The sequence below is a fragment of the Schistocerca americana genome, chromosome 5 (genome assembly GCF_021461395.2).
Source record: "Schistocerca americana isolate TAMUIC-IGC-003095 chromosome 5, iqSchAmer2.1, whole genome shotgun sequence".
In the NCBI taxonomy this organism is placed as follows: Eukaryota; Metazoa; Arthropoda; class Insecta; order Orthoptera; family Acrididae; genus Schistocerca; species Schistocerca americana.
Window position 1 is genome coordinate 542,583,288 of NC_060123.1, and position 14,769 is coordinate 542,598,056.

The following is a 14,769-nucleotide window of genomic DNA, read 5'->3' on the forward strand; positions in this document are numbered from 1 at the left end:
GTCGTTTGGTTGCCCCTTCCCCCTCCTCTCCCTTCCCACAAATGATTTCAGAAATAACCAAGCCGGATAGCGCAATAGTTAGCACACTGCACTCGCATTCGGAAGACGACGGTCCAAACCCGCGTTCGGCCATCCATATTTAGGTTTTCCGTGATTTCTCATAGTCTGTTAAGGCAAATGTCTGGATGGTTACTTGGGAAGAGGTTTGGGTTGTTTGGGGGAAGAGACCAAACTGCGAGGTCATCGGTCTCATCGGCTTAGGAAAGGACTGGGAAGGAAGTCAGCCGTGCCCTTTCGAAAGAACCATCTCGGCATTTGCCTGGAGCGATTTAGGGAAATCACGGAAAACCTAAATCAGGACGGCCGGATGCGGGATTGAACCGTCGTCCTCCCGAATGTCCTTGGGAAGAACACCGCCACTTTCTTTCTCCGTACTTCCTAAGTCCGAGCATGTGCTCCGTCTCTAAGGAACTCATTGTTGACGGGACATTGATCTCGTCCTCCATTTCGGAAATTCCGAATGAGTGTTAACCATTTCTTCTGCCTGGTTTCGTTGCAATTCTTCCAATGGCCTATTAAACTATGTCTTCCAATTCGATTGCCATTTCTTCATCAATCATGTCGTCAGAAACTCCTCGCCATCATAGAGGCCTTCAATGAGGTCTGTGACCTATATCTCATCTGCACTTAAGAGGAGAATTGTCGATTTACTATTAATGTTGATTACCTTGTTTTTAATTTCATTTAATTGAGTTAATATCAAAGGTCTATTATTGACACGCGGTCATTACCATCTGATAATGATTTTTCGGTCTATCTAAGTTGTGACGACTGACATCTGAGGAGTTTTCATATCGAGTACGATAACATCATGAAGTATTGTCGTGCAGTGATCATACAAAATTATCTAAGGGAAGGCGCGTGACTACTCTTAATGTAGAACACCTATTTATGGAGGAGATTTTTATCAGCGTTAATGAGTCCGTCCCGCCGTGAAAAATAAGAAGAGCAATACAGGAGTGTACGTAGCACGCTTGTGGTCCACCATGCTCCGTACGCTCATTGTAACCGTGTGCGTGTTAGCTCATGGTCTGGCGTTGCCCACCAGGGCGCGGCCCGTGTTCCTTGGCCGGGGTCGGGTCATCGGAGGCAGTGATGCCAGCATCTCTGACTACCCTTACCAGGCATCGCTGCTGCAAGATGGCTCCCATTTCTGCGGCGCTTCCATCATTAGCGGGACCTGGACTCTCACTGCCGCCCACTGCGTCTTGCGTACGTCCGCGAGCAGGCTGGGCATGCGCGTAGGCACGACGACGCGTGAAAGCGGCGGCAGCGTTCACAGCGCGTCCTCTGTTACGTCGCACGAGAGTTACAACTTATACACGACATCGCAGTAGTGCAGGTGAGTCTGCTCTGTTGCATTTATTCTCTTGCAGTTGCGAACGATGCGAATATGTTGGTGGAAAGGGTTTATACACTACTGGCCATTGAAATTGCTACACTACGAAGAGGACGTGCTACAGGCGCGAAATTTAACCGGCAGGATGAAGATGCTGTGATATGCAAATGATTAGCTATTCAGAGCATTCACACAAGGTTGGCGCCGGTGGCGACACCTACAACGTCCTGACTTGAGGAAAGATTGCAACCGCTTTATCATACTCAGACATCAGTTGAACAGCGTTGCCTGGTGAAACGTTGTTGCGATGCCTCGTGTGAGGAGGTGCCATCAAGTTTCCGACTTAGATAAGGGTCGGATTGTAGCCTATCGCGATTGCGGTTTATCCTATCGCGACATTGCTGCTCCCGTTGGTCGAGATCGAACGACTGTTAGCAGAATATGGAATCGGTGGGTTCAGGAGGGTAATACGGAACGCCGTGCTGGATCCCAACGGCCTCGTATCACTAGCAGTCGAGTTGACAGGCATCTTATCCGTATGGCTGTAGCGGATCGTGCAGCTACATCTCGATCCCTGAGGCAACAGATGGGGACGTTTGCAAGACAACAACCACCTGCATGAACAGTTCGACGTCGTTTGCAGCAGCATGGACTATCAGCTCAGAGACCATGGCTGCGGTTACCCTTGACGCTGCATCACAGACAGCACACGTTTCGGTCACCTCTTGTTCGCATTGGCGGCACATTGAACAGTGGACGTTACATTTCAGATGTGTTACGACCCGTGGCTCTACCCTTCATTCGATCCCCGCGAAACCCTACATTTAAGCAGGATAATGCAGACCGCATGTTGCAGGTCCTTTCTGGATACAGAAAATGTTCGACAGCTGCCCTGGCCAGCACATTCTCCAGATACCTCACCAATTGAAAACGTCTGGTCAATGGTGGCCGAGGAACTGGCTCGTCACAATTCGCCAGTCATTACTCTTGATGAACTGTGGTATCGTGTTGAAGCTGCATGGGCAGCTGTACCTGTACACGCCATTCAAGCTCTGTTTGACTCAATGCCCAGGCGTATCAAGGCCGTTATTACGGCCACAGGTGGTTGTTCTGGATACTGATTTCTCAGGATCTATGCACCCAAACTGCATGAAAGTGCATCACATGTCAGTTCGTGTGTAATATATTTGTCCGATGAATACCCGTGTATCATCTTCATTTCTTCTTGGTGTAGCAATTTTAATGGCCAGTAGTGTACATCCAGGCCATGACACAAAAAAACGACGCACCATGAGGGAATTATCTGAATGGGGTGGAAATCGGTAAATGTGATGCACCTGCGCAGGAAAACAAATGATTACAATTTCAGAAAAATTCGAGGGAAGGAGCTGCACCAGTTGAGCAAATCAATAACATGTTGGTCCATCTCTGAGCCTTACGCAAACAGTTTTTCGGCTTGGAACTGACTGAATGACAGTTTTTGGGTATAGTCCTGAGAGATATCGTGCCACAATCTGTCAAACTGACTTTACAGATTGTCAAAAATCCCGAGATGTTCGGAAAGCCCTGCACATAACGTTGCCAACGTTCAAATTTGGGCTTCATGCTGGCCAATATCGGGTTTAGCAAGCACGAAGGAAAGCAGTAGAAACTCTCGTCGTTTGTTGGTGAGCATAATTTTACTGAAATCCAAGCGCAGGGTAGGTTACTATGAAGGGTAAAAAGGTGGGGGGTACAATTTCGTTGACATACCACTGTACTGCAAGGGAGCTGCAGATGACAACCAAAGGAGTTCTCTTATGAAAAGGGCGCCCCAGTCCATGACTCCTGGTGGTGATATGGTGGCGACAGTCAGGTTGGTATCCCACTGCCACCTGGGATGTCTCCATAACGTCTTCGGCCTGGAGTGTCGTTGACTTGAGTGGAACTGTCTTGAGCTCCACTTCCAACTGACCCCTGATGACCAGCGAAGTCCGGTCTGGGATTGCCTCTGACGGCAGTGGAATACCATCCTGTCTGTCATCTGGCATGCGGCCCGACAACCAGGCGTGATGGTCTGCAGTGTCACTTCTATTCACTGCTGGAACCCTTTGGTTTACATCCGCAACCCCCTTAAAACACAACGGTACGTCAAGATATTCTGAACTCCCTTTCGCTGCTCTTCCTGGTAAGCCATCCTACGCTTGCTTTCTTCAAGATAATGCCCGCTCGTACACGGCGAGAGTTTCTACTGTCTGTCTTCGTGGTTGCTAAACCCTACTTTGGCCTGAAAGGTCGGATGGCGACTTTGCACTCTGCGTCTCTCTTCGTGTTTTTCGATAGGAGTGAGCTATGTGCCGGCACTGTGATTCACCGTCCCCATTTACTTCGTTGATGGCAACGTAAACCTCACTACGCTATATAAACACCCATCACAGTCACCCATAAGACAAAGATGCAGACTGGACACTTCATAACAGGTCTGAGGAGGGTAGCGGCAAGCCACCTCCACTAGGACCTTTCCATGAGTGGACTGCTGAGTTTGCTTCCCCTACATTCACCCCTTGAGTACGTGACACTACATACATACAAAACGAGAACTCACTGATAAATTTATTACTTTTCTGGTGTGGTTATTACATCATAAAAATCATTCAATCAGTATGCCATGTCACTATAATGAAAGGTCTTGATGGAGGGAAGAGGAGACGGGAGTAGGTACAGCGAGCCCAGAAGGGCAGGGATTGCCGGCTCTCGGTAAGCACAGGCCCCGTAACCGTGGCGGGAACTAGCCAATACCTAGCCCGTTCGGTGAGGAATCCTGGACCGGAGGCTGAAGGGCAACCGCTGGTTCTAGCAGAGAGCGCTGAGAGAACGTTGGCTTGGCCCCTGGCTATACAGATCCATGGCATGGTATAGCATTCAGACCTGCTGACCACTCAGCTAAAGAAGTGGGAACACTTACAGCGGTGACCATTTCGAAGACCGGCTGTGCCAACATACTCAGTCGGGACGGATTACCATCTTTTATTTACGAGATGGCAGATCTTGGGGGTGGGAGCTGGCATTACGTGCAAGGCCTCCCATGGGCCACATCGTCTCGAAACTTCGATTATCTCACTAGTAATTGTTGCCACTGGCGTTGCGTAGGTACTGAGACAGCGGGTGTCGGGGAGCGCCTGGATTACGGTATCCGTCTCGTGCTTGTTCTCGCGCGTCTACAATGTGCGAATATTAGAGTCTTGCCTTGGGGGAGCATACGCTGTGCTGGTGATAAGCTTCATTTCTTAAGCATACTTGCTGAAGGCTTACTTAACTTCATGGGAGAGCCTCTCTGTAATAAAAAAATGCACTGGAGGGCGTTAGTAGGACTGCAGTAATATTTATTTCTTAAAAGGCAAACTTCGCAAACTATGTTACGTAAATAAAGAACAGTGAAAAGACACAAGACATTACAACAAATGTGCAAAAGATAAAAATATAGTAATAAACAGCTGATAATCATAACGAAAATAACAGAAAATTCATAATTGGATATTAAAATTGTTAATATTGTCAATGGTATCTGGTGTCACCACCAGAAAATCATTCTGATATCTCTCATGTATGGTCATCTTATGTGTTGGACGGGAACTGTGATGTTCCACTCATGGAACGTAGGGTAGCTCAACAGTAGAACACTTGCACACAAAAAATAGGTCTCAGGTTGAAGTCTGGGTCCGGCAGAGAGTTTTAAGATGCCATGAAGTTTTACATCTTCCACAGTTGGCCTTTTCTAGTTGACCGTGTCTCACGTAGCAGTCGTGAACTGACTGGTGTAGTTAACTAGCACGGCATTTCTCGATGTTCAGTTGGACTCTTTTGAGCCTATCACATGTTGGGTTGAAATTAATGGTTGTCAGGTTTTCATTAATTCCCTTATTTATTGGTATCTGTGGGTTTTGAAGAACCGTGTGCTATGAAACAAGTGCAGTAAATCTTCGTGTGGCAGAATGTGGGATATGGCTTACAAAAGGTAGACGGAGGGCTCTCTGTACCTCTAATTGTGGCCCATATTTAATACACAATGTTGTTCACTTGGACATAGACCAGTTTCACACGTTGACTGTTTAGGCAGTCCAGTACATAATAGTCCACCGGGACGCTGCAGAATTTCCGCAAAGTCCCTAAAAATTTTGTAGTTTGTTGTTTCTGCTCCTGTTGTAGTTTGCAGCTTTCAGACGTTCAGCGAAGCATGGTCTTGTATCCAGGTTAAGATTGAAATTTTTCCCGGGTTTTTAAATTGTCATTTATAGCGAAAGACGTATAATAGAAGTCAGTGAATGCTCCGGTCAAAGTATTACCTGGATAATAGCTAAAACGGAGCACTAGTAACCCACATTTGTTATGGTTGTGCAAAGCCCCGCGGCGATCATTTCATTAGAGTTACGTGCAGTATATCTCCACATTCTGGTTCTGTAGTCATATAACTCTACAAAATCAAGATGAGTTTTTAGTCTGAGATACTCGATGCCAAAGCAGCTATTCTCAGGGTCTACCGAATGTTCACTAAAGAATACGTAAGGTTTGCATAGAAGTCATGTATCAAAAGGCACCGAAAGACACCATAAAAATTATCACCAGTTTATTGAATTCCTTTTGTTAACAATGTTGTTGCTGTGGTTTTCAGTCCGAAGATTGAGTGAAGCTACTCTCCACGTTAGTCTATCCTATACAAGTCTTTAAAATCTGTACAAATGCTAAAACCTAAATTTACTACATCCTGCTTACTATTATCAAATGTTGAAATACGTTTATAATCTCTATCGGGTGCCCCCTCCCCACATCTTTCTCCATTCCTAAACTGAATCCTTCAAGATGTGTCCTATTAACATACCCCTTCTTAAGACAGTAGGTTCCACATATTTCTTTCGTCCCAGATTTTTCATTTCATAAAATTACCAATATCTGTTGCACATAAACCATCCTCAGATGTGATTGTATGGATAGCAGGGTATTGTCTTCTGACGTGACACACAAATCGTGCTGCTTAGCTGGTCGGGTTACTCTTGTCACAGGTACAAGATCTGAAGATGGTGAAACCGAAATCGGTCGTTTCTAAAAATGCAACGAAACTGCGTGGACCGTAAAATCTGTTCTAAATGAATTCTTTCAATTCGTTACTTTAGTCAATTTATTCAGTAAAATATTACGAGAGATAAGTAGTGACTCACTTGGGAATGCTAGAATTTCTACTACTATATGACTCACAGTCGACAGCATGTAGCAGACATTACTTTCGATGCTACTCAGAGGAAGAATACCGTGGCTCCAGAAACCCCTTAGAGAAAATTCCTACGCGGGATCATAGACGAACTGTTGTTCAAGTAAAGAATTGCCACATTGCGAAGTTTTAGATGTTGATGCTATATTCCAGCAAGAAACGTTTCATACTGAATACTATTAACTTCCTCAATGCGTGTGGCAGTAAAATTTAAGCACATTGATCAACGCCACTTTCATTACCGGCCCTGATATTTACGAGAGATGTTCCTAAAGTAGAACATTTTAATGGGAACTGACACTGACCACGGAATCGATCGTACCTACATCCACGTTTACATTTATACTCAGCAAATCACTGTGAAGTGCATCACACTTCTTTCCAGTGTGTCAGTTACTAGCGCACTCATTCGGGAGGACGACGGTTCAATCCCGCGTCTGGCCATCCTGATTTAGGTTTTCCGTGATTTCCCTACATCACTCCAGGCAAATGCCGGGATGGTTCCTTTGAAAGGGCACGGCCGACTTCCTTCCCCATCCTTCCCTCATCCAAGCTTGTGCTCCGTCTCTAATGACCTCGTTGTCGACGCGACGTTAAACACCAATATCCTCCTCCACTAGCGCACTGGGGCTTCTGGAATTTTCGTTCACATATGGAGAGTGGGAAGACTGATTGCTTAAAATAAGAGGCTATCTGGACTTATCTTGCCTTCGTGATCCTTAATGGGAGGCAGTAGTATAGTACTAGATTCCTCACATAGATCTTTGTAAGGGATAGTTGGACACTACCTTCAAGTATCTTCCAGTTCATTTTTTCAGCATCACCGCAACGCTCACCCATGGATCGAACTTACCAGTGACCATTCGAGCTGCTTTTCTTTGTATACAATTACTATTGACTGTTAGTTCTGTTTTGTACTTGTTCTACAGCCTTGACCAAGATTTTAAGATAGCATGTGTACTGAAGGTGGAGGGGGAGAAAGGGAAATTGATGGTGATATCAGCAGCTTCGTGACATTATGCGAAATCAGCAGCGACGATTGAAAATGTGTGCCAGACCTAGACTTGAACCTAGGATTTCCTGTTTACTAGGCAACGCGTTAAACACTGTTACATGTAAAACGTTCTCGGTATTCCTGCCGCGTCAGTTCTGGATAAAATCTCGAACTTTCGACGATTACCTTCATCGTCATCGTCAGGAGCAACATACTGCCTTCACTGTTCGCTCGCTCTAAAACTCTGGCCACATATGCCAGGTGTGGGGGCAGTTTAAGCAGCGGAGCTGCTGTTCCTGCGGTGACCTCTTTGGGGTGCAGTGGGACCTAACGGGTTGAGCTGTCCTCACTGGGCGACGTTCATTGTGACGTCCTTCGTTTCGACATCGGGCTGCAAGAGATGATTACTCTCGCAGTAGGTCTGGCCAAAGAGTCGTTGGCCTGTGGTGGACCTGGCGGCCCAGACCACGAATCAGGCGGCTGCCAGACTGTTCTTCATTGCTGTAGAACACTCTGGCGATTTGCCGGAAGCGATCCCGCAGGAAGGGGATGCCAGCTTCCTCATGGAGCAGCCTCGTCGGGTAGCGAGGCGGCTTGTGGAGCGCAAGTCGCAGCACCCTATTGTGCACGCGTTGGAGCGTCGCAATGTGCGTCGCTGCCGCGTTACCCCACACCACGGCCGCGTATTCCAGTACCGGCCGGACAAGGGACAGATACATGGTGAGGCCGTGGCGTGGAGGAAGTGTCGATGAAGGGTTGAGCAGTGGGTAAAGCGCACGAAGGCGCCCCACAGCCCGCCCTCTGACGTCTCGGACGTGCGGCAGCCACGTCAGGTGCCTGTCCAACGTCACCCCGAGGTATTTGCCGGTCCGCAACCATGGGATGGGGGCCCCCATGATCGTGACCGGCGGTAGGTCCGGCGGCATCCTCTTTCTGCTGAAGATGACAGCCTGACTCTTTGCAGCGTTGAACTTTAAGCGCCATTTCGTGGACCAGGCGCCCAGGACGTCGCATCCGAGCTGGAGGCGACGGCGCATCTCGGCCGCGTTCATGCTGCTGGTGAACAACGCCATGTCGTCGGCATAAAGTGCCAAATCCACGCGTGCCACCCGCGGGGCGTCGGCGGTGTATAGGGAGTACAGCAGGGGGCCGAGGACCGACCCTTGCGGCACTCCCGCTCGAATCTGCCGGTCGGTGGAGGTGCCTCCATCTGCTTGGACGTGGAAAGTGCGTCCCGAGAGATACGAGCGCAGCAGGACCACGTGCGACGTCGGTACCCCGTGCGCAAAAATTTTGTACGCGAGGCCGTCGTGCCACACGCAGTCGAAGGCTGCCATCACTGTTGCTGTGGTAGCCTTTTTTATAGCCCGTGGACGGCTCCTGATTGGTCGCATTGTGATTGCTCGGCGATTACGTACTGCTGTCGCAGATGGTGTCACTGTGTGCGCCGGTGGCGCCAACGCTTCCGTTGGAACGTAAACCTTGAAAGGAACGTCTCTGCTGCTTCACTGCATCAAGCGCTCGTTTCCACGCACAGCTCAGATGGTATTCGCTATCGCGGTTAAAGTTCTTTTGGCTCATTCTTATTTCAACAGTCTCCTTAATAACATAATCCCAGTACATGGAGGCATGGGACAGAATTTTTGTTTCATCGAACAATATTTTATGTTTGTTCGTGAGGCTGTGCCCAGCAATTGCCGATTAATCCAGTACTCTATTTTTAATATGGCGTTGGTGTTCTGCACAGTGGTCAGAAACGGTACGAATCGTCTGACCTATATAATTGCTTCCACACTAACAGGGAATATGATAAACTCCAGGGACCCTGAGTCAGCGATTGTCCTTAGCAGGGCGCATCATCTCCATAACTTTCTGAGGAGGACGAAAAATCGGCTTTATGCCTCGTCTACGTAGGACTCTTCCTATTTTGCTGGAAATCGCGCCACAAAAAGGTGAACCGCAATCGGTGTTTCATCCTGTGAGTGTGCAACATTTTCACGTTTCCTTTTTTGGAGAATGGTGCCTTTATATCGCGTGCACCTTAGCCATTCTTTCGGAACACGTACTTCTGATGGTTAATCTCGACCGTAAAGTGGTCCTCGTCAGAAACAGTTTTTGCTCTATATACCAACGTGTTCAAAACGGCTCTCATCTGAGCAGGATGTTGTAAACTCTGTGGACTCAGGTATAAATCGGTATGCGTCGGCTTACGGTATACAGAGTGACCAAGACGCCCGTCCGCCTATCGTTGTACTAAAATGTCTAAGAAAGGCCGTCTTCCTTCCTTCTCCATCGCGACAGTGAACTAGATGTTCGAATGTATGCTGTTCATGTGTTCTATGAATGGTTCCAAAGTTTCGGCGCCGTGTGGCGTGTGTATCATCAACGTAACGATAAAATAAGGATGAACGGAGGGGAGCCGAATTCAATGCACGTTCCTCAAAAATCTCCATTAAAAAAAGTTAGCCACTGATGGAGACAACACAGAGCCCATCGCCATACCGCCGATCATTTCATAAAATTTGTTACCATACAAGAAGTAGGTGGTCGTCAGCAGGTGCCGGAACACTGTTAATCACAAAATGTTTCAAATGGTTCTGAGCACTAAGGAACTTAACATGTGAGGTCATCAGTCCCCTGGAGCTTAGAAATACTTAAACCTAACTAACTTAAGGACCTCACACCCATACACTCCCGAGGCAGGATTCGAACCTGCAACCGTAGTAGTCGCGCGGTTCCGGACTGAAGCGCCTTGAACCGCTCGGCCACAAGGCCGGCTGTTAATCACACTCCTTGGCGCTACCTTCCTCCCTTCTAGCACCACGACTTACCCGCAGTCCTGTCCATGTCGCCCATGCTCGATAATTTTAGATTCCCGCTGGAGGTCGAACGTAAATGTGCGGCCTCTCTGACGGTTCTGGATTCATAGCCCATCGAGGTGTAACAATTAGATGAATGAGGGATGTATGTTCTTTTGGGGAAGTCACTCATACTGGCCATTAAAATTGCTACACCAAGAAGAAATGCGGATGACAAACGGGTATTCATTGGACAAATATACACTCCTGGAAATTGAAATAAGAACACCGTGAATTCATTGTCCCAGGAAGGGGAAACTTTATTGACACATTCCTGGGGTCAGATACATCACATGATCACACTGACAGAACCACAGGCACATAGACACAGGCAACAAAGGATGCACAATGTCGGCACTAGTACAGTGTATATCCACCTTTCGCAGCAATGCAGGCTGCTATTCTCCCATGGAGACGATCGTAGAGATGCTGGATGTAGTCCTGTGGAACGGCTTGCCATGCCATTTCCACCTGGCGCCTCAGTTGGACCAGCGTTCGTGCTGGACGTGCAGACCGCGTGAGACGACGCTTCATCCAGTCCCAAACATGCTCAATGGGGGACAGATCCGGAGATCTTGCTGGCCAGGGTAGTTGACTTACACCTTGTAGAGCACGTTGGGTGGCACGGGATACATGCGGACGTGCATTGTCCTGTTGGAACAGCAAGTTCCCTTGCCGGTCTAGGAATGGTAGAACGATAGGTTCGATGACGGTTTGGATGTACCGTGCACTATTCAGTGTCCCCTCGACGATCACCAGTGGTGTACGGCCAGTGTAGGAGATCGCTCCCCACACCATGATGCCGGGTGTTGGCCCTGTGTGCCTCGGTCGTATGCAGTCCTGATTGTGGCGCTCACCTGCACGGCGCTAAACACGCATACGACCATCATTGGCACCAAGGCAGAAGCGACTCTCATCGCTGAAGACGACACGTCTCCATTCGTCCCTCCATTCACGCCTGTCACGACACCACTGGAGGCGGGCTGCACGATGTTGGGGCGTGAGCGGAAGACGGCCTAACGGTGTGCGGGACCGTAGCCCAGCTTCATGGAGACGGTTGCGAATGGTCCTCGCCGATACCCCAGGAGCAACAGTGTCCCTAATTTGCTGGGAAGTGGCGGTGCGGTCCCCTACGGCACTGCGTAGGATCCTACGGTCTTGGCGTGCATCCGTGCGTCGCTGCGGTCCGGTCCCAGGTCGACGGGCACGTGCACCTTCCGCCGACCACTGGCGACAACATCGATGTACTGTGGAGACCTCACGCCCCACGTGTTGAGCAATTCGGCGGTACGTCCACCCGGCCTCCCGCATGCCCACTATACGCCCTCGCTCAAAGTCCGTCAACTGCACATACGGTTCACGTCCACGCTGTCGCGGCATGCTACCTGTGTTAAAGACTGCGATGGAGCTCCGTATGCCACGGCAAACTGGCTGACACTGACGGCGGCGGTGCACAAATGCTGCGCAGCTAGCGCCATTCGACGGCCAACACCGCGGTTCCTGGTGTGTCCGCTGTGCCGTGCGTGTGATCATTGCTTGTACAGCCCTCTCGCAGTGTCCGGAGCAAGTATGGTGGGTCTGACACACCGGTGTCAATGTGTTCTTTTTTCCATTTCCAGGAGTGTATTAAACTAGCACTGACATGTGATTACATTTTTACTCAATTTGAATGCGTATATCGTGAGAAATCAATACTCAGAACAACCACCTCTGGCCGTAATAACGGCCTTGATACGCCTGGGCATTGAGTCAAACAGAGCTTGGATGGCGTGTACCGGTACAGCTGCCCATGCAGTTTCAACGCGATACCACAGTTCATCAAGAGTTGGCGTATTGTGACGAGCCAGTTGCTCGGCTACAATTGAACAGACGTTTTCAATTGGTGAGAGATCTGGAAAATGTACTGGCCAGGGCATCAGTCACACATTTTCTCTATCCAGAAAGGCCCGTACAGGACCTGCAACATGCGGTCGTGCATTATCCTGATGAAATGTACGGTTTCGCAGGATCGAATGAAGGATAGAGCCATGGGTCGTAACATATCTGAAATTTAACGTCCACTGTTCAAAGTGCCGTCAATACGAACAAGAGGTGACCGAAACTTGTAACCAATGGCACCCCATACCATCACGCTGGGTGATACGTCAGTATGGCGATGACGAATACACGCTTCGCGTTCACCGCGATGTCGCCAAACACAGATGCGACCATCATGATGCTGTAAACTGAACCTGCATTCATCCGAAAAAATAACGTTTTGGCATTCGTGCACCCAGGTTCGTCGTTTAGTACATCATCGCAGGCGCTCCTGTCTGTGATGCAGCGTCAAGGGTAACCGCAGCCATCGTCTACGAACTTATAGTCCATGCTGCTGCAAACGTCGTCGGTTCGTGCAGACGGTTGTTGTCTTGCAAACATCTCCATCTGTTCACTCAGGGATCGAGACGTGGCTGCACGACCTGTTACAGCCATGTGGATAAGATGCCCGTCATCTCGACTGCTAGTGATGCGAGGCCGTTGGGATGTAGCACGGTGTTCCGTATTACCCTCCTGAACCCACTGATTCCATAATCTGCTAACAGTCATTGGGTCTCGACCAACGCGAGCAGCAATGTCACCATACGATAAACGGCAATCGCGATAGGCTAAAATCCGACCTTTATCAATGTCGGAATCGTGAAGGTACGCGTTTCTCGTCCTTACGGGAGGCATCCCAACAACGTTTCACCAGGCAACGCCGGTTAATTGCTGTTTGTGTATGACAAATCGGTTGGAAACTTTCCTCATGTCGACACGTTGTAGGTGTCGCCACCGGCGCCAAATTTGTGTGAATGCTCTGAAAAGCTAATCATTTGGTTATCACAGCATCTTCTTCCTGTCGGTTGAATTTCGCGTCTGTAGCACGTCATATTCGTGGTGTAGCAATTTTAATGGCCAGTAGTGTAATTCTAGGATTGGTCGTTCGCTTGTTTTGTTTCCTTATTGGATAGATGTATTCTCCTAATTTGTTACCAAGGAGCTGTACTTTGCCAATCTATTTCCACGATAATTATGTCAATGTCATGGTTCCATTTAATATCCTTACAACGTGCTACACCCAGGGATTTGTATGAGTTGAGAGAGTGAATTCAGTAGCGAGATGAATGTTTCGTAACCGTTTTCAGATATCTGACTCCTTCCCCCTGGGAGCTACCGAGCAGGTTGTGAGTCTCGCCGCCGCGAATTACGACCCACCTGGCGGCCTCGCTGCCACGCTGACCGGCTGGGGCTCGGTGCAGTTCAACGGCGGCGTGGTGGACACCCTCCAGAAGGTGGACCTCAGCGTCATGGACCGGCAGGCGTGCCAGAGCTAAATGGACTCGACGCCGCTGCCGCCGCTCGAGGTGACGCAGCGCATGGTGTGCGCCGGCGAGGCGGGGCGGGCTGCGTGCCAGGCCGACTCTGGGGGTCCGCTGGTGAGCGCCGGGACGCAGGTCGGCGTCGTCTCGTTCGGCATGTACGCCGCCTGCGAGAGCTCCGGCACAGTATTCGCCAACGTCGGCAACCTGCGGGCCTGGATTACTAGCAAGACCAACGTTTAGCTGTCTAATATCAAATACTCAAACACATTTACAACTCGGTTGTGTTACTCTGTTTTCGAAATCATAGGATTCGTTCTACTGATGCTGCTAAGTGGTGCCTTGAACGATCGAGAGAGAACATGCTACAGCTTAAAGAAATCAGAAAGCAGAAATGGAAGCATCTGTTGATTCTTAAAGAAACTCTTGTCAACACAAACCACAAAACACAACGAATCTATTAAAAAAGTATATATGATAGTGAGCTTCATTAATTTCTTCTTTTACGTGCTCATAGTATTCGTAGGTACTTTTCAGTTACTATTGTAGGTACTTAAATAACATCTGTCTATGAAACTTCCTGGCAGACTAAAACTGTGTGCCGGACCGAGACTCGAACTCGGGATCTTTGCCTTTCGCGGGCAAGCGCTCTACCAACTGAGCTACCCAAGCACGACTCACGCCCCGTCCTCACAGCCGTACTTCTCCCAGGAAGTTTCATATCAGCGCACACTCCGCTGCATAGTGAAAATCTCATTCTGGAAACATCTGTCCAACTACCAAACAAATTTATATCACTGTAAGTGTTTCGTTTTATTGACATAAAAAACCCTCAATTGTCTGAAATTGAATATATTTCCATTTTCGGTTTGCTTTGACGATCTAATATCCGTTTGATTATTTGTATTTTCTGTTACACGTCGCATTTATTTATTCAA

At 48.6% G+C, this 14,769-nt stretch overlaps 1 protein-coding gene across 1 annotated transcript; it reads left to right on the forward strand.

Moving 5' to 3' along the window:
- Positions 1-1,046: 1,046 nt before the first annotated feature.
- Positions 1,047-13,846, forward strand: LOC124616500 (serine protease hepsin-like). Its single transcript, XM_047144811.1, has 2 exons — positions 1,047-1,301; positions 13,658-13,846. The coding sequence occupies exons 1-2, from the start codon at positions 1,047-1,049 to the stop codon at positions 13,844-13,846; spliced, it is 444 nt and encodes a 147-aa protein (XP_047000767.1).
- Positions 13,847-14,769: the final 923 nt, after the last annotated feature.

Coding starts and splice junctions, on each gene's coding strand:
- LOC124616500 (XM_047144811.1), top strand. CDS start 1,047: ATGCTCCGTACGCTCATTGTAACCGTGTGCGTGTTAGCTCATGGTCTG. Junction 1,302..13,657: donor CGAGCAGGCTGGGCATGCGC/GTAGGCACGACG, acceptor AACCGTTTTCAG/ATATCTGACTCCTTCCCCCT.